The 18,832-nt window shown below is 37.1% G+C and overlaps 3 protein-coding genes across 11 annotated transcripts in view; 2 read left to right on the top strand and 1 right to left on the bottom strand.

Moving 5' to 3' along the window:
* c2cd2l (c2cd2 like) overlaps positions 1 to 9,023 on the bottom strand; it is a 30,136-nt gene extending 21,113 nt beyond the window's left edge. For all 4 annotated transcript variants that reach the window (XM_016472300.1, XM_016472303.1, XM_016472301.1 and 1 more), the window contains exons 1-2: positions 8,712 to 9,023; positions 6,586 to 7,022 (exon numbers count right to left, since the gene is read on the bottom strand). In XM_016472300.1, the coding sequence (XP_016327786.1) occupies positions 6,586 to 6,948 (363 nt within the window). In that variant the 5' untranslated portion in view covers positions 6,949 to 7,022; positions 8,712 to 9,023. The remainder of the gene's footprint in view (positions 1 to 6,585; positions 7,023 to 8,711) is intronic.
* A 1,529-nt stretch (positions 9,024 to 10,552) lies between these two features.
* On the top strand, positions 10,553 to 15,317 carry dpagt1 (dolichyl-phosphate (UDP-N-acetylglucosamine) N-acetylglucosaminephosphotransferase 1 (GlcNAc-1-P transferase)). 3 transcript variants are annotated; one of them, XM_016472352.1, is made up of 10 exons: positions 10,553 to 10,641; positions 11,215 to 11,276; positions 11,368 to 11,488; positions 11,986 to 12,199; positions 12,318 to 12,464; positions 12,862 to 12,946; positions 13,118 to 13,306; positions 13,489 to 13,576; positions 13,734 to 13,889; positions 14,797 to 15,317. In XM_016472352.1, the coding sequence occupies exons 2-10, from the start codon at positions 11,245 to 11,247 to the stop codon at positions 14,860 to 14,862; spliced, it is 1,098 nt and encodes a 365-aa protein (XP_016327838.1). In that variant the 5' UTR covers positions 10,553 to 10,641; positions 11,215 to 11,244; the 3' UTR covers positions 14,863 to 15,317. The 3 variants fall into 3 exon arrangements, with proteins under 3 accessions (XP_016327838.1, XP_016327836.1, XP_016327837.1); XM_016472350.1 differs by having other exon boundaries at positions 10,553 to 11,276; XM_016472351.1 differs by lacking the exon at positions 14,797 to 15,317 and having other exon boundaries at positions 10,553 to 11,276; positions 13,489 to 13,596; positions 13,734 to 13,885.
* A 591-nt stretch (positions 15,318 to 15,908) lies between these two features.
* Positions 15,909 to 18,832, top strand: part of hinfp (histone H4 transcription factor) — an 8,582-nt gene continuing 5,658 nt past the window's right edge. The window contains exons 1-4 of one of the 4 annotated variants that reach the window (XM_016472316.1): positions 15,909 to 16,050; positions 16,461 to 16,665; positions 17,838 to 18,067; positions 18,246 to 18,345. In XM_016472316.1, coding sequence (XP_016327802.1) covers positions 16,503 to 16,665; positions 17,838 to 18,067; positions 18,246 to 18,345 — 493 coding nt within the window. In that variant the 5' untranslated portion in view covers positions 15,909 to 16,050; positions 16,461 to 16,502. The other 3 variants (XM_016472313.1, XM_016472314.1, XM_016472315.1) reach the window with 3 other exon arrangements.

Below are 18,832 nucleotides of genomic sequence, written 5' to 3'. Positions count from 1 at the left end.
CACGCAACCACAAACACATATGCATCGAGCCCCGAATCAGACTTTTTCTCCCTTCTTTAAGCAGCTGCTCTATTGTTAAAAAAAATCTCAGTGAATTACATTACAATCTATCAGAATTTCATCTTACTTTTTTGCTAAATATCAGCAACTGCACCAAATTGCATATTTTTGCTCAGTTTGGGACTCTGAATAAAATTTAGGTGTTTTTTTCACCTTGAGTATGAGCTCCATTTTTCTCCTGTATAATAATATTATTGGCCATAAAATATGATGTATCATATACGATACTAAACAAATACATATACAAACTTTTTTGCTTTAAAATATGTTGTCTAAAGGTTAAATAAACTGCGCTATTATAAAAAATGAGATTTTTCTATTATTATTTCATATGTCAGGCTTTACAGGGTTAGATACATATTTACAGCATAGTTGTGTTACTGTAAATAATTAATAATTTGTTATTAATTCCATAATTATTAGATGAATAAGCACAAACAGTTGGAATGCTTAACAGAACAGGAAGAGATTTTTTGATTCTCTTTTCTCCTTGAGAGGTGGTCGCCATGGCTAGGGCTGGAACCATGGTGTTTGTTTTCATGTTGCCATTTCAACAGATGACTTCTTCTAAAGTTGCTCGATCTCTTTTGCTCTCGTTCTGATCTTGCACATACACAAAAAACACCTCACAAGCACTGGAACAACCCCTCTGGCAAGTTTTTCAGGTCAGAAGAACTTGATATGAGTGGATTGAGGTGTCAATGACCAGGCATGCTCAAAGAGCAAATATCCCGTCTGCTTGGAGACAAGATTCTAAATCAAAGCTTCCAAAATGGGAACTTCTCCCCAAAGCCCAATCTAACAAAGGAATATTTAACTAGCACACGGAGGTCACCTCTAAGGGAGAGTCATGTGACGAACATTTCACGGGACTATCAATTCCCACAGAAGATCCAGTTATTGCAGATTAAACTGATAGGTCTAGTTGAACACTGACACCGTCGTCCCTTTTCTTGCTGATGAAGGTCCAATCATCTAAAAGGTCTTTAAATTCAAAGTTGTTCCATTCCCTGACCACTTTTCACTGGAGCCAGTTAACTGTCTCCCCTTTGTTAACCAACCCTCCTTCCTCCAACATTATTATCACAGACGTTAAAACTATTGGATGAACAGAGAAACATAAAATGGTTTCCTTTCATAAAAGGTAAAATCATTAAAATGGAGAAGGACAAACAAAGCATGACTGTCTTTTCTATACAGCTCAGCTTTGAAACTCTTACTTTACGGTCCACTGCTTTGTTTAATTGAAAAAAAATGTATAGGAGTTGAACTGAATTCAACAGTTTGTTACTGTGTGAAGGGTTTTTGGAGAAGAACAGATGTTGAAAACAGATGCAATAGAGGGTTTGGAAAGACGTCTGGTAAATATCCTGTATTAAAAGGCACAAAGTCACATTACAGCGAAATTTCGCAAGCAATAAAGCTCCCTTTTCCAATGTCAGTAGTGTAGTAATGCATGAAGCACAGCTCACACAGAAGTCACTTTCAAACCAAGCAGCATTCTGTTGATCAACAATGCAAATTTTCGATGATATAGTCTGACGAACTTTGGGAAGAACTGTGACAAAAACATTACACTCCTAGTTTTAATTAGCTCGATTCACACAACAGCACATATTGCACCAATATAACCTGTATGTTTACATGTTTTCCCGAAACTATCATTCCACCAATATAACCTGTATGTTTAGAAAACAGTCATGAAACTATTTATAATGAAGGCCGTACCATCCATAACATCATCATGAAACCTCAAATAAAGAGTTTTCAAATGCAAATACTGAAAAATCAAGAACAGAACCATGCTAGTCATACCCTGTGCCAATTCCATTGAAAAAAAAAAAAGGCATGAATTTACTCTTTAAATCAAAAAAATCTCACACAGAAAAAAATTGACATCACATCAACTCCTGTGACTCACTCCCAAGTGGGGATTCTTAACGGTAAAGACATTCATTAGCAAAAGTCCTTACTTCAGGAGTCCCTGATACCCCCGCATACAGAGTCTGCAGAATCGTTGCACTTCGCAGTGCTAAGTTGCTTTTTGGAACAGCTGACCGCATTATAATCAGAGCTGCAGTTACGGCACACAGCCAAAATGCACTTAAATTAAACAGCTAACTAATTCATGGTTATTTATTAGCCTCTGCCTCCTCTCTTTTCCCAGAGAAACCAACTGACTGTGAAGAAATTTAAGATAAAGGGACAGCAATTGCATAACTGCATTCTGTAGCCTTCCCTCCCCCCACTTTGAAAACCTGAGAAAATAACTAGGTTGCTGAACTGGCACAACTATCGGCTGGAGACCTCGGTAAGGAAGGATTTTCTTCTGTATAGCTCAGGTGCCGGAGCAAAGTTCACTGTATTGAAGTTTAAATCCCTTGAAGGCTCGCAATTTGCTCTAAATCCCAACCATAACTGCCTATTGGGTGAAAATGCCATTTCTACATTCTGATCATATCTCGGAGTCATCAGACTAAATATGCAGATAACCATCGCTTAGAATGATGGCGAGTCCTCTGATGAACTGATCTTCAAAGACTTCATCAAATACCCTCACTGAGAAAAGTGACTAGAGAGGGGATGGATGGACATTGTTCGTTTTTTCTAAGTACACCTACCGGGCAGACTGAGCTTTGATACAGACTCTGATCAAATACAGTTTTAGTTAAATATAGGAGAGGAGACCTTTACACAACTGACCAGCCCTCAAACACATTCTTAACCAACTATAATTTTTCTTATAATTAGAGTAATATACATATGTAGAATTGATTGTGGAACTGCAGTAGTGCTGTGTCCGATACATCGATACGACGATGTATCGTCACAGAGATCTGACGATACAAGTATCGATACAGCTGGCCCTGTATCGATATCGTGGCACGTGCGCTGCAGTGGACCGCGCTTAATTTGAATACAAGAACACAAAACGGAGTAGAAAAGTGCAAGGTTTCTAAAAAATGATGAACAGAGCATAATATATAGCCTACAACAAGGTTTAATCTGGCCGCAGAGGAACACAACTGGGGTTGCCTGATATAAAGAGACGTAATCCCCGAAACAGAGCTTCCCACTTTGTGCAATACGGAAATATCTGCTAAGTGTGTTACTTATCTTTGTCAACCTGGCAACCATGTGCACGCGCTCTCTCTCCACTGTGGATAAACGCGCTTGCTTTCTGAAAACACTGGTAAGCTTGCAGTTTAGCGATCTCCACTTCAATATTCTATTCTCAAAAAAGTGTAATTCATCAAGTGTTTATTTACACGAGAGAGAGAGAGAGAGAGGCTGTGTATGTATGAATTACCACCGTTTTGCCGTGTTTCTCTATTAACAGAAAAGCTGTGGCTTTAATTGCTTTAGAAACAATGATGTCACCAGCTCCTTGTTGAGAAAGATAATGTAGCTCTTCAGCGATTAAGCTATTTTATTGATAAAATTGCGGGGCAGCACTAAAAAGTTTGTCTGAGTGTCTGTGCGCGCGCGCAGCATGATCTGACTAAAGGTGTGTGCGTGAGATACTGTGAGTGTGAAGAAGACAGTGCATTAGTTTAGAAGTCTTCTAATTTTTTATTTTTTAAACGTAGAGAGTGTGTTGATTTGTGCAATGATAACCTACCAGCAATGTTAAGATGATATTAATATATTAGAATGAGTACATTACAATATAAATTTATTAGAACGAGTACATTATTATTTATGGGCTTAAAAACAAGATGCAAACAATCAGAATATTGTACCTGGTGGGGAGTGCCCAATGTAAACATGAAACAAATGCCATTACCTATATTGTGCTGTGGTACAGTTATGGAGGCCCTTCATAATGCAGAGGTCAGCTGCCTGCTCTGCCTATAGTTAGCAATGGCCCTATAGTATGCAGTGTTTAATAAACAGCTGTTTTACTAAATTCTGCTGAGGTGAAATTCAGTGCAGTCCCGTATCATGATACGTATAGTATTGTATCGTGGCCCCTGTATCGTGATATGTATCGTATCGTGACTTTGCTGGTGATACACAGCCCTAAACGGCAGAGTATCTGATTGGCCATGAGATAATGAGCTGATCACAAAAAAATAGTCAACATAAATAAAGGTTATAATACTGCTGTACTATAATTAATCATTTAAGTAAAGTAATAATTAGGGCTGTGGATTTAATCTAATTAATTCGTTATGTAAGAAAATAACGTGTTAAAATTTTTAACGCAATAAACGCACCCGCCACACCCTAGACCTATGTACGTCATCTTATATTTCATAAGGTGTGTTCGGCTAGAAGTGAGCTGCAAAGATCGATTGGTGTTTGACATCAAAGTACTGCGAGAGCAATTCAAAAACATATGGAGCCGTCTGCTCATTAACCGCTCTCATGGTACTTTGATGTCATGCAACAATCAATCTGCGCAGTGCCGCTTCATGCCGAACACAGCTATACAGTTGATTGGTGATGAACATAATGCGGGTCAACAACTCACTGTGTGATGGAGCCTATAGAATGCAGTTATATGCCCTTAAATTTCGAGAGATTGATGCAAAAATGGCCCTGTATGAATTTTTGTGTTATATTTATATCATAAGCAATATCACATGAGCAACGAGTGCAATATCACACGAGTGCTGTTTTTGTCCCAAATAGCACAAGTGCAAATGTGATATTGATTTTATACAACAGTTCTAGAAATAAAAACGTAATATTGTGCTATATTTTAGACACAACATTGTCTGTTTTTGCTCAGTTTTGCTAATGCAAATATTACCTATTAAAGCCACTGTTGTGCGTCTCCAAGCAACACACAATTTCTGAATGAATCCACAGTTTGAATGAATCGGGTGAACCAATGATTCAATGGCCCATTCATAAAAAGAGCCATTTACTTCATTCCTGAATGAATGCATGGATGAATCAATCAATCAATCAATCACTTATTCATTAAGACATTTACTGCCACCTACTGGCAGTGTTAGGTTCTTATTTCAAGCATCATTTCTTAAAAAATAATTAATTAAAATAATTTAATAAAAAAAATCTGAAAAGAAGAAATACAAAAATCTTATTAATAAAAAAACTAATCAAAGGGATAGTTCACCCAAAAACTTAAAATGAATAAGAAAATGAAAAAAGAACCATTTATTTCAAAGCTACTTTTTGTAATATCTATTTCAAGCTTTTGTCATGTAACAATACTGGCTTTAAAATATCTTTTGTGGGTAATTTCTCTGCCAGATTGATGTGCAATTAATATGCAATTAATTAGATTAATTAATAGACACATCATGTAATTACTTAGGTTAAAAGTTTTAATCGACTGACAGCCCTAGTAACAATATGTCAGGGCTTTCAGACACACAGCTTTTTGAGTAAATCTAAAGACATTTTTTGGTCTGTGGTCAGGAACCGTTGAAGAAATGTAACATTTATTTGTAATATTGCCAGAAAGGTTGAATCAAATTGTGATTATTTACACTACCGTTAAAAATTTGGGACCTGTACATTTTTCTGATCATTATTAATGTTAAAAACATTTTTTCTGCTTAATATTTTTTAGGATTTTTTTTTAGGATTCTTTTTACAGTATTTATTTGAAATAGAAATCTTTTGTAACAATATAAAAGTCTTTAATGTCACTTGATCAATTTAATGTGTCTTTGCTGAATAAAAATATTAATTTCTTCAAAAAAAAAAACAAAAAAAAAACAAAACAAAAAAAAAAACTCACTGACCCCAAACTTTTGAATGGAAATGTGCACTGTACAAAGAAATTGGACAGTCAATGAAACAAAAGACTCTTTTCCATGTACAAGCAAATTAAGAAATTCATTGTACACATTAATTTGTATGGGGTAATTCGTTGACTAACATCTTCATCTGCTCTGATAGATAGAAGCTCTTTCATTTCAGCATTTCACAAAATGTGAATGCTAGCAATATGGATAAAAACATGCATACAGCCCAAGCCTATGAGAATAACAGATGTGGTACAGTCACCGGAAAAAGTAATCTGTCAGTTTAACGGGTTTCATGTGTGAAATTGGCTTGCGACTCTTAAATATAAAACTAGTGCACGTAGGCAATAAGAGTGTCACATGTTCTGCAAAATCTTTGCGTTTAAGACAGCCATTAAAAAAAAACAAAAAAAAAACTCTCATTTACACTGATTAGCTAAGAAAAAATAAGTGCAAATTTGGTTCCATGAGAGAAGCCCCAGAGGAGATGGTATACTGAGGCCTGTCATGTGTAATACTCACTGCAGAGCAGATTTTCTGGGAGGAGAGAGAGAGTGTGTATGGTTGTTACACAAGAACCTGCATCCCCTGACACTCACACCCACACATTCACTAACAAGTAGCCAGGCCATGATATTATGCCCACACACTCTCGCATAGCCTAAAAATACTCTTACACACATATAAACATGCATGGAGCAATGAAAACACATGCGTATGTATATACAAAACCTCTTACATATGTTTCTCCACCATATTGCCTCAAAATAAACTGAATTTTGCTCCAGTTGATACTCACCCCTTGCCTGCAGGCCTGTTCATTGAGCGCCCGCACCCAAGCTCTCTGCCAGTGCTCCCTGAACGACTTGAACACAAAAAGCGAGGACAAAAGACCTTTGACGCCAGCTTCAGTATCACTCCCTGCCCCGTATCGCCCCAGCCTCAGCCTCAGAAGGGAACCCCACACACCGCCCGTCAGTGTCTGGTGGGTGAGACTCAAGGGCAGCTGCCATGGGGTCTCCCTCTTGCCCTGAACCCTCGTGCACCACCTAGGGTGAAGCAATGCCAGTGAGAACTGAACGAGCCAGGCTAGTACGACCAGCAGCGAGGCGCAGAAGAGCGCCACCTGAACCAGCCAGCTCACGTCCTGGAAAGTCATCATCTCCTTAAATCACTGATCACTTAAGTCTCATTTTCACAAGGGGTTGAAAATCTTGACTCACGAAGGTTGGAACTCTGGGGAAAGGGAGAGAGACGGAGAGTAAATCGGGTGGAAAAAGACAGGATGTAAAAATTTAAGGGGGTCTGAATACTTTCTGTACCCACTGTACATACAGCCATGCAGCAAAGACACGACATGTTAACAACATCTCATTGGAACAGTGACGTCTTAAAGGGACAGTTCACTCAAAAATGAAAATTCTGTCATCATTTACTCAAGGTCATGTTGTTCCAAACCCATAAGTAGCCATTCATACAGAATGCTTTTTGCTTTTAAAAATGCGAGAGGGGAGAGAATAAAAACAGGTCCAGAGACGTGTTTTATAATGCCATCATGCATGAGATACTGTAAAAGACGTGAGACATGAGCACAACAGTCAAACACATCCGTTTAGAGCATTAAAGTAGAAAAACAATTGAAAAGGAACACAGTGGAATGCAAAAACATGTTTGTGAACAGCCCCAAGAACATTTTTCTTTTACAAAAAGAGATATTAGCAGCATGTTTGGGACTCACTATTTGCAGGGATGGTTCACACAGAGACACAGGGCAGTCAGTGAAAATAAAAAAAGGCAAGGTCTTGAGAATAAAAAGTTGAACTTTTTTAACTTGAGCACCACTCGCTATGGTCAAATACGTGCATTTTTAAATAGAAAAACAATGGAAAAGCAGTGCAGTTGAAAGCAAAACGCATATGTGAATAGCCCCTTTCTATAGCAAATGATCTGAGATTGCCATTCTCTTTTGTGTTCCAAGGAGAGAAGAAAGTCAACAACATGAGCATGAAAATGATGACAAAATGTACAATATTTGGTGAGCTGTTCCTTTAACAAAAGGTCAAATTCATGCTTATTCACAGATGGGAAAATCAGCTATGATTTCTTTTCTATTTACATACACATTATATTTTTGTCCAATGTTTTCCTACCAAACAATTCAGAAGTTAGGCCAACTTACCTAAAAATGTATGGTATTTTCACACCACCACAGTTATTGCTGCTGTATTTGTTTAGTGTGCTGTATGTGTGTGTGTGTGTGTGTGCTAGTTACTACTTTAACCATTTGCGCCCAAACTACGGTTACCATATTAACCTTTTTGCAAAGGTTGCAAAAACGTGTTCTTATCAAAAATATTTACAATGTTTTGTGTTAGTATTACCACCTGTGCTTAAAAGTTTAAGCAGTTAAGCAAACTGACTAAGCATTTCGGTGAAAGTGTGACATTCAATGCCTGTCCTGAAACCGGAGAAGCGCACAACTTCTTCCAGAAAACTCAGATTGGTTGCACAGTCTAGTGCTGTGTGAAGTCTGTCTCAAATAAACCCGTTCCGATTCTGTCACGTTACTGACAGTCCAGCAGCGAGGATAGCAGCTGTGTTCTGGGTCGGTGCTGCATTGCATCGTCGAACTGGCTCATCATGACCCATCTAGCGATTCATTTCAGTTCCCTTCTTTTTGGCAGCTAATCTAAGCTTGTAATTAATACTGGTATCCATATCAAATTATGCATGTTTACGTCTCCCTCACTGGTCGCCATTCGAAAAGCTGTATTTCAAACCCTAGTGAGCTGCCTACCTAGACAACATTTTTGGGCATCTGACTCAGTTCAGTCAGTTCAGCTGAATCGGAACGCGCCTACGATGAACAAAAAATGCTGTAGGCGCATATGACGCCGAATGTATAGAATAGAAAAGAAATATTACCGATCAGATGAGAAACACCGTCTTTGGACGCTACAGATCACCAGCTCAATGGCTACATCACGTCTTCGTAATTCCAGCACCAGACCTCGGGTCCGAGCATCTTCTACGATCAAACCTGAGTTGATCGGTACATGGCCTCCGTTTCGTGAATCTTTAGCGTGCTACATAAAACCACACATTTATAACATCCAGTGCTGTCAACTCAAGAGAAAATGTGCCCCCTCCCACCGTCGGTGTCGGATGGTCTGTAATGGTAATGCGCAGGAACAGAATGGTCGAGCTGTCAAATAGTGTAGAAACACAAACACACACACACACACACACACACACACACACAGACACACACACACCGCGTACGCACTGCACGTATTTAAAGAGACACGCACACTTGCTTGAGCTGCCGAAACTGCGCACGCGCAATGCGCACATTATCTGCCCGCGCACTCGGTGATGTTTATGAGGATTTACATTATGTCATAAACATAGGGTTATTATGCTCCTTTTGTCATCACTTTGAAGATACAAGTATCCACGTATTTTGTGTTTTGTATTGATTTTTCTAATTTTGTAATAGCCAACTTCTGTATTAGCCAAAATTGTGTTTTTCGGCGACTCTCTTCATATTAAGTATATAATAATTTTATTACTATTCCTAGCAAAATCTTACATTCATAATAAAAAGAATGCCTTCTTTTTATTTTCAAGAAAGATGTTTATTTATTTATTTAGTCATTTAAACTTTTAATGATAACTATTTTTAATGAAGTTCCAGACCACATCAGTAAAAAAATCGGACCTTTAAAAAAAAAAAAAAAAAATTATAGTATTAGAGTCATACCTGTCACAACATTGTTAATTTAAGATACAGTAGCAGATTAGAAAATGGGACCTTTACCGTACTATTAATTTTGTTTCCGGTTGTGTTACGTCTGCAAAGGTTCGACCGAACCCAGGATGATAGCAAATATATTTACGTATTTCTCTGATAAAAGACCTGCCTTATCACTACCGTGTATTTAGCAGTATTGCGCATCGAAGCTTTTTTTGTCGTATCAACAGCTTATGCGAGTATAATAAGCAAGTTTATTTTTTAATTTTTTTGATGTAACCGGTCAACCTCATTATTAACTAAGATAGAGGTGATTCAAAACCAAGCCCTTAGAATATGTTGTGGAGCGTTTAGATCCTCTCCTGTGACAGCTTTGCAGGTAGAAATGGGTGAAACACCACTAGACATTCGTGAAATTCAGCTTAAAATGGTATATTGGACTGGTATTAAAGGTCATTTTACCAATCATCCAGTAAAAAAAATATTGGAGAGCTGCTGGGAATATGAGCAGACATATATGAATAGTTTTGGCTGGACAGTAGGCAAGCAGGCTCAACAAATAGATATCAGTAATATCGATATTAGCCCCACGGTGGCTCTGCCAGTATATCTACCTTGGTTTTTTTCTATGCCAACAGTTGATTTGCAAATATTTAATTGAATAAATGAAAACAAGAAATATGTTCCAAAAGAGACAATAGTGCAGCAGCATTTAGGCTAGATAGTTATTACTTTAAATCTTTACAAATTTATACAGATGGTTCTAAAGACCCAGAAAAAATTTTCTGAAAATAACAAATGTATATAATAAAATATAGGTAGAAGTTCTTTTTTTTTAGTTATGTATTTATTTATTAAAAAAAAATTTATTTTTATTTTTTATTATTTATTTAGTTTTTTTTAAATGAGCATTTCCCTTGATATCATCGCCTCACACTCCATCCCAGTAGGTGGCGGAATATGCACCAAAAGCTGGTTTGCCAACCGCCATTAAACATCATAAGAAGAAGAAGAAGAATGTAACCGGTCGGCGGACGGAAGACAGCATGTTGACGGAAGTAGACGTGGGTTTTGTGATGAGATCAGAGCCAAACCTGCACAGTAAACTGACATATCTATCACGTTTTGACGCCAAAGAAGCTTACGAGTAACTAGTAACTCATAACCCGAACCGGTGCTTATTTGGGCAGAGTTCTTTTTATCGATTGATTGTAATTTACCCGACCTTATGAAAATCAGGCTGTCATCATCAAGCCAATGAACTGCCGTTCACTGATTCAATACTTTTGTATAAAAAACTGTGCGGTCGGTTCGAAAACAAGCATATTGTCATTTATGCGCGCGATTTCATACAGCTATGTGGTGTAGAGTTGTATTTGAAATGTAATACAGTTTGTGTCAACCTCGAAGAAACATGTTAAGCCAATGACAGCTTCACTATGGATGTGCAACATAAAAGTGTTGAAAATTGCTGACAGGAAGCGAACGCTGTTTTCAACTAGATTCATCGACATATAACTGTTATATAGTACAGTAGATACAGTATATTGTATTTTTATATCGTGTTAGTCCATGGAGAAGATGTCTCCAATTCCTGTTCTTCCTCTAATCATTAACTGTTGTATGTCTGCACTTGGGTGCATTGCAACAGTCAAGCTTATTCCTGCTTTTAAGGATCATTTCATATCTGCGAGACTCTATGGCATGGACCTAAATAAAACCATAAAGAAAGAGGTGTAAGTGGTTGATTTTTACATCAAAAGTATGTATTGCAGTTTGATGTCTGGTACCTGAAATGAACTCCTTTCTCTTTCCCTTATTAACCAGGCCTGAATCGCAAGGTGTTATCAGTGGCACAGTCTTCCTCATCATTCTCTTCCTCTTCATCCCTGTGCCCTTCCTCCAGTGCTTCATGGGAGAGCCGTGTCAACGGTTCCCTCACAACGAGGTGACAAAATCATCCACTAATCATAAATAATACACACATTTTACTTACACAACTGTTCAAAAGTTTGGTTTCAGTTTTTAATACTTTTATTAAGCAAGGATACATTAAATTAAAAGTGACAGCAGAGACATTTATAATGTTACAAAAGCTTAAGATTTATCATGATATATCCACGAAAATATTAATAATCGCAACTGTTTTCAGCATTTATAATAAGAAATGTTTCATGAGCAGCAAATTAGCATATTATGATGGTTTCTGAAGGATCGTGTGACACTAAAGACTGTCACTGATCACAGGAATACATTATATTATATAAATAGAAAACATACATATTTTCTAAAAAAAAAATGTAGTAATATTTCACAGTGTTGCTGTTTTTATTGTAGTTTTGATCAAATAAATGCAGCCTGAGGGAGCATAAGAAACTTCTTTCAAAAAAATAAAAATATAAAATAGCAGTCATAACTGTGGCATTTGTGCATATGTCCATGTAGTTTGTGCAACTGATTGGTGCTTTGTTGGCCATCTGCTGCATGATATTCCTGGGCTTTGCTGATGATGTTCTGAACCTACGATGGAGACACAAGCTACTGCTGCCCACTATGGCCTCCCTGCCTCTACTCATGGTCTACTTCACTAACTTTGGCAACACTGTCATCGTCGTGCCCAAACCTTTCCGTGTCCTGCTGGGGATGCATCTGGACTTGGGTGAGTTTGATAGTCTGCTGAAATGTCTGGCGCTCTATATGGGTTGATTTTATTGCCCTCTTGTTTGATACGTATGATTGTTGATATTCTAAGCATTTTTTTATATACTGTGTTTCAGGCATTCTGTATTATGTATATATGGGAATGTTGGCTGTGTTCTGCACAAATGCCATTAACATCTTGGCTGGTATCAATGGCATTGAGTCAGGGCAAGCTCTCTTCATATCTGGCTCCATCATCCTCTTTAATTTACTGGAGCTGAATGGTGAGAGGAGGGTTTATATTCAACCTGTTTTAGCTAATTTTCCACCTAGATTCAAATTTCTTTGTAAGCTCTTAAAATATGCATAATTTATATAATTTCTATGTACAATACTGTTCAAAAGTTTGAAATAATAGCTCACAAAGTGTGTTATTTATTTAATCAGTTAAATACATTAATATTGTGAAATAACTGTTTTTATTTTAATGTATTTTGAATGTAATTTATTCCTGTGATGGGCGAAACTCAATTCTCAGAAGCCATTACTGCAGTCTTCAGTGTCACATGATCCTAAATTTCTTTAAACCTCTCTGACACTGCTTGATTTTTATTTAAGTCTTTAGCTATATTCTCTAACTTACATTGTTCAATTGATCTCTGATTGACGTTTCTCTTTCAGGAGACTACAGGGATGACCATGTTTTCTCTTTGTACTTCATGATTCCCTTTTTCTTCACCACATTAGCCCTCTTCTACCACAACTGGTTTGTTAAAACTATTGCTATTTGATCATCTGTACTTACTTTAGTTTAAGACAGGCCAATTTAAATACTGAACTCTATAAACTAAGTTTGACAAGCAGCGCTGTTTATAATCTCAACCTCAACCACTCCTGTATTTGAATAAATAATAAACCTTTGAATATCTCATATCAGGTATCCTTCCTCTGTGTTTGTGGGAGACACTTTCTGTTACTTTGCTGGAATGACGTTTGCGGTAGTTGGGATTCTCGGCCACTTCAGTAAGACTATGCTGCTTTTCTTCATCCCTCAAGTCATCAACTTCATTTACTCTGTGCCTCAGCTGTTTCACATTATTCCTTGTCCCAGACATCGCCTGCCTAGGTGGGTTATTACACTAACATTTTAAAATCAAGCTATAACAAAGATTCCTTTTTATTTGCAGTAGAATTAATTTTGACAGTCATTGAAAGTTCATTTAATATGTGGGCATTTAAAGTGTTAAACTCTTTGGTTATGAGATGGTTGTGAGATGAGAGCTTGACCTCTAAAACTGATTAATGCAGGTTACAGTCTGACACGGGAAAGCTTGGCATGAGCTACTCCAAGTTCAAACAGAAGGACCTGGGCAAATTAGGACAACTTATTCTGGAGGTAAACACACACATGCCACTGTAAGTATTTATCATTAGAAATAGGTTTAGAAATGTTTGTTTAAAAAGAATGTTACTTCTGCAACAAAAGAGCCAGGAGCATTTCCTATTTGGTATTCCCTCTGTGTTTGAATGTGATTTCCTCTTTTATCCTGCAGGTGGCAGAAATGTTATGGCTCCTGGATGTGCGTAGAGGGCAGGAAGGAGATGATGAGTTTATTGAGTGTAACAACATGACCCTTTTCAACCTGGTACTAAAAGTGCTGGGACCTACCCATGAGAGAAACCTGACTGCAATCATGCTGTTAATACAGGTGAATCCCTTGAATTTATTACAGAGTTGATAACCTCCTGCCTATACCAGAGATTACATACCTGTGAATCGTGATCATATTCCTACCTGTGAGATCGCAAAGAAATGGAGTCATCTGTAGAGTATTGTGGATAAGGTACCGTCATTAAAGGACTGTGAGATTGGTCTGCTAATAGGCTACAACTGCCCTAGGTCAATGGCTCCTCGAAAGGTAATTGTTGGAAAAGATGATGAGCCCTTTGCTGTGCAAACTGATTTGGGATGGAGCATTGTAGGATGTTCATCTCTACGTTTTGATTTGCCTGAAGAAAGCAGTCTATGTCATCGCCTTGCGGCCAAGGAACTTCCTCCTGTCACTCCATCAGACGTAATTCGTGTTCTTGAGATGGACTTCAAGGACATTAATGAAGAAGAATGTGCTAAACTATGGTTATTTCAATTCAAAGTGGTTTGAAACAATAAAGAAGGTTGTGATATTTGGCATTACATCCTCGCTAATGTATGAGGAAGCATCTTTTTGATCATTATCATAAGTCCTATCTGACAGTGGTTCTCGCACTCCTAGTTTCTGTAAATTAAAAAAAAAAAGTTTTATGAGTTGATTGTGCTTCAGGGTTTCCACTCTTTTCCCGTTTTAAAGGTAGGGATTTTCTCTCTGTGTCTATACAATTTCTACCTGATAAAATACTTTAGAGATTGGCATAACTAGCTAAATGTATATTCATTATAAAAAATGCCCATGTCTTTTTAAGATTTGATTAATTTACATGACCTTTCCAGGTGTTGAAATCACATTTCAGAATTAGACTACCTCATGTGTGCAGGTTTTCAAATATAGTGTAAATCCTGGTTCTTCAAAGGAAACTGAGGTTTGGATGGATTGAAATAATATTATATTTCTTTCTCAGGTCTTGGGGAGTGCCGTGGCGTTTGGAATCCGGTATCATCTTGTGCGTCTGTTCTATGACGTCTAGACCACTGAAGCTCCTGAGAGACTTTACAACCTGCTGCTTTCATTTGGAGAAAACACAAAATACTGAAACAAAACTGATTGTTGTAAGAATGATTACTATACTGCCCGTCCTATATAAAGTATGGAATCTTGACACGTTGTATTCCAGCTTCTCTGTCTGATACATCTGCATGTGCAGGGACAGTCTATACATATGCCCTTAATTCTCGTTGGGACATGAAAGCTCTGTAGATAATGAACAATGTCTGCATAAAGATTTCCAATAATTTGGGTTGACCTGAAAAGAGGGTTCTATTTTGAAGGATTATATGAAAATGTTACATTCAGCGATAATTTAGGCAGTTGGTGAAATTTTTGAGGACATTTCTGAAAGATTACTTGATATATGCAGTAATATTTTTTGTGTCAGATCTAATATTATGCCTTTGACTCATTTGAATAAACCAACAATAACAATGGACCACACTAGTTTCTGGAAAGGAAAATGTGCTTTATATTTATACAGTTTTTATAAATTATTCTACATTTTGTATGCTTTATATTTATACTGTTCTTATGCGGTATTCAAACCAGAAATCAAACATAACCCAGACATAATGTTAGGGTTTTCCAGGTTCTCAAATTTGACGGTCCCCTTCCTAAAATACAAAGGCAGCCTTTAAGCTTCATATATAATAACCCTTTTATACTATAGTAAGTGTAGTATTTTAATGAGAACATTATGTTTTCAAAATTAAATAATTGGCTTTTATTTGCCATTGTACTAAAATGATAGGAAATTGTAAAAATATTATCTGGAACATATTTACTTGATATCACAGTTTAAATGAGCTCTCTTTCCTGAATATTAGAATGTAAGAAAAATATTTTCTACTTCTCTTGAGATCTGTTAGTATAGTACAATAATATTGTTCCAATTCCAAAGCAGATTTACTTTAAGTATTGCCGTACAGCAAGTTTTTTTAAGGGTTGTAAGACAGGCATTACCGCCACTGAATACAAAGTGCAAATCGAGCTGCGGAACACTTGAAAGAGTTTAGGTGTTGGAGGGAATGATAATGGTGATGTACTGCTAGGCTGCAATTTGATTGGCTGCGATTTGAACGTGACGCCGCAAACTTGAATTCTGATTGGTTTGGTTGTTTCGTGGGAAAAAAAAGTAAGGAAATGTTTGAAGTATTTGCAGGAGGTGAGTTATTTTTCAGTCTTTTTGAATAACCGCAGACGCGGTCCATCACGAAATGTCCTTGAATTAGAACACATTCAATTATTCTCAAGCGAAGCTATTAAAAAGCCACTAGTCAACAAAATGGAGGCAGAATATTGACTTGATTTTTTGTTTTGCTAACCAGCTATGTCTCATGCTAGGTAACAACTTTGTCTATGTTTTCACAAAACAACTAGCTGTACATTTGGTAATTAATAAGTTTTAATATGGTAGAGGTAATCATTTTGGGGCAGTTCATATAGTGAATATAGATGTTTATTGCCTTTAAAAGCAACCTGGCAGCTGTGAACAGATTGCTCGATCTGCGGTGTGCAGAACAAACTTAGAGTCACATTAGATCTCGCATACGACTTGACTATGTGTTTCAGAAGACTGGAGGACCACACACTGTGCTTTACATTCCGCTCTCCACGATGACCCCGTCGGGTAAATGCGCCCTGCGCAGAGAGGAGCTGCAGCTGGAGCTGGCGTGTGAGTGGGGCTCGTGTCAGGAGACGTTTGACAGGATGCAGGAGTTCTGCCAGCACGTGGAGAAACATTATAAAGCTGCCGTGGACAGTGAGACAGACTTACCAGGTGTGTCCAACACTTGAAAGTGTCAGTGTTGATGTGTCTTGTAATGGAAGCATTTATTTACTTATTTTTCGTGTCTTAAAGAGATAGTTCACCCCAAAATGAACATTCTCATCATTTATTCAACACCATATTGTTCCAAACATTTTTATGGAACACAATAGGAACATTTTTTGAAGAATATCTTCTCCATGCGCTGAACATGAATAGTGACTGTGGATGTCACATCTAGGGAAAGGTGGAAAATCATCTGATGTAGTCCATACAACATATACGACCCCTTAACAGCTTAAATTTGGCCTGTTCCTCACACAGAGCAGTTGTATTGGAACAGAAAATCAGTCATATGGACTACTTCTAATGACTTTTTAAATAAAAAAAAAAACTTTTAGAACTCTTTCTACTCACCCCCACGTTCACACCTATATGACTTTGTTTATTCTTCGAAACAGAAATGAAATGAAACCTGAGAGGTTTATATAAATTATAACATCATATTTTATTTTTAATTCATTTCAAACTAAAGGATCTTAAACTGAAATAAGTTTGTTGAAGTACTAAAATGGTTAACTGAAAATTTTAGAAAATAAAAATAAAATACTATGTGTGAGGAAAAAAAATTAACTTAAATGATTTTAGCAAATGGCTGCAATATAACAAAGAGTGAAAAATTTAAGGGGGTCTGAATACTTTCCGTACCCACTGTATATATAGCACATAACAAATATTCTAAAAAATGAAACTAAAATTAAAATGAAAACTGAAAATAAAAGCTAATTGAAAATATTCATAAAAACTCTCAATATAACAGCACTGTTTATTGTGTAAAAATGAGTTCAATTTAAGAATAAACATACCATACGATGCAAAATAGATAACAATATAGCAGTTCAGTTCAGGTTAAATGTGTTCAAAGGGGACTATTATTGCTGAGGATGTGCTAGTTACACAACATTTATTTCTTCATCTATTCGACATTGCATTAACAGTTTCTGGCACATTTTTATGCACTGTCCGTCTGTCTTTTTTAATGTTACATCAGCGGTGGATTGTTTCTAAGTGTTGAGCCTTAGCAGCTGTCTCAGCTCAAGGTTTCTGGCAGTCAGAGTCCCTGTGGCACTGACTCCATTGGCCTGGTCCATAATCGATACTTGGCTCGCCTGCATGTTTTACAGAAGAGGAGCATAACTGTCTTTGGAGAGACTGTGGCTTCTGCTCAGTGGAAGGAAATGCAGAGCTTCTCAGACACATGTTCTTTCATTGCTACCACACCAAGTTGAAGCAATGGGGTCTTGCTATACTCAAGGGCCACAGTGACATGGGTGCCTGTTCGGTCGGCCTCCATAACCGCAACATTGTGCCTGAGGTCCAAGAGAACTTCCTTTGTCTTTGGGAGCACTGTGAGGTATGAAAGCAATTTTCCATTTTTAAGTAGATTATATATTACTGTATGTGGCTTGTCAAATCAGGTTTATTGTGGTGTGAAGAATAAGTGGGAGGGTTTTTATTTTACTATTATATGTATTCTGTTTGGCAGTGCTTTAAAAATAAAGTGCTCCGCTGATAAGCGTGTTTCTATTCAGATGTCTATGGATAATCCAGAGTGGTTCTACAGACATGTGGAGATGCATGCCCATTGTCTCGAGGCTAATGAAGAGAATGTGTTGTTCTGTGGCTGGAAAGGTAAGAAATAACTTCAAGGCCTCTCCATTGTCCACAACTATATTCGAAAGCCCTATAATTTTTCTAGTTTGTGATTTAGAGGAGAAGCATTAAAGGGATAGTTCACCCAAAAATGAAAATTTGATGTTTATCTGCTTACCCCCAGGGCATCCAAGATGTAGGTGACTTTGTTTAAACAAAGTCCCCTACATCTTGGATGCCCTGGGGGTAAGCAGATAAACATCAAATTTTCATTTTTAGGAGAACTATCCCTTTAATGAAAAGGACATAAAAAAAAATCTTACCATTTCTATGTGATGAAATGTGTTAGAGCTTAGCATAACTATAAAAATGTATATTCATTATTTTTTCAGGTCCAAAAATCACAAATTTAAAAATAGGCTACCTTATGTATTCAGTGGGAACCCTAATTCTTTAAATAAAAAAAAAAATTAAAAAAATCATTATTTTTATTTAAAGGGGTCATATGATGCTGCTAAAAAGAACA

This window comes from Sinocyclocheilus anshuiensis, unplaced genomic scaffold, assembly GCF_001515605.1.
Source record: "Sinocyclocheilus anshuiensis isolate Anshui unplaced genomic scaffold, SAMN03320099.WGS_v1.1 scaffold668, whole genome shotgun sequence".
NCBI lineage: Eukaryota > Metazoa > Chordata > Actinopteri > Cypriniformes > Cyprinidae > Sinocyclocheilus > Sinocyclocheilus anshuiensis.
The sequence above is the reverse complement of the archived record's forward strand: the minus strand, read 5'-3'. Positions and strand labels throughout refer to the sequence as shown.

What these genes read in the sequence shown, in the direction of transcription:
- dpagt1 (XM_016472350.1), top strand. Translation starts at nt 11,113, where the DNA reads ATGGAGAAGATGTCTCCAATTCCTGTTCTTCCTCTAATCATTAACTGT. An exon ending in TAATTTACTGGAGCTGAATG is followed by an intron (nt 12,465 to 12,861) that starts GTGAGAGGAGGG and finishes TTTCTCTTTCAG; the next exon opens with GAGACTACAGGGATGACCAT. An exon ending in GCCCTCTTCTACCACAACTG is followed by an intron (nt 12,947 to 13,117) that starts GTTTGTTAAAAC and finishes ATCTCATATCAG; the next exon opens with GTATCCTTCCTCTGTGTTTG.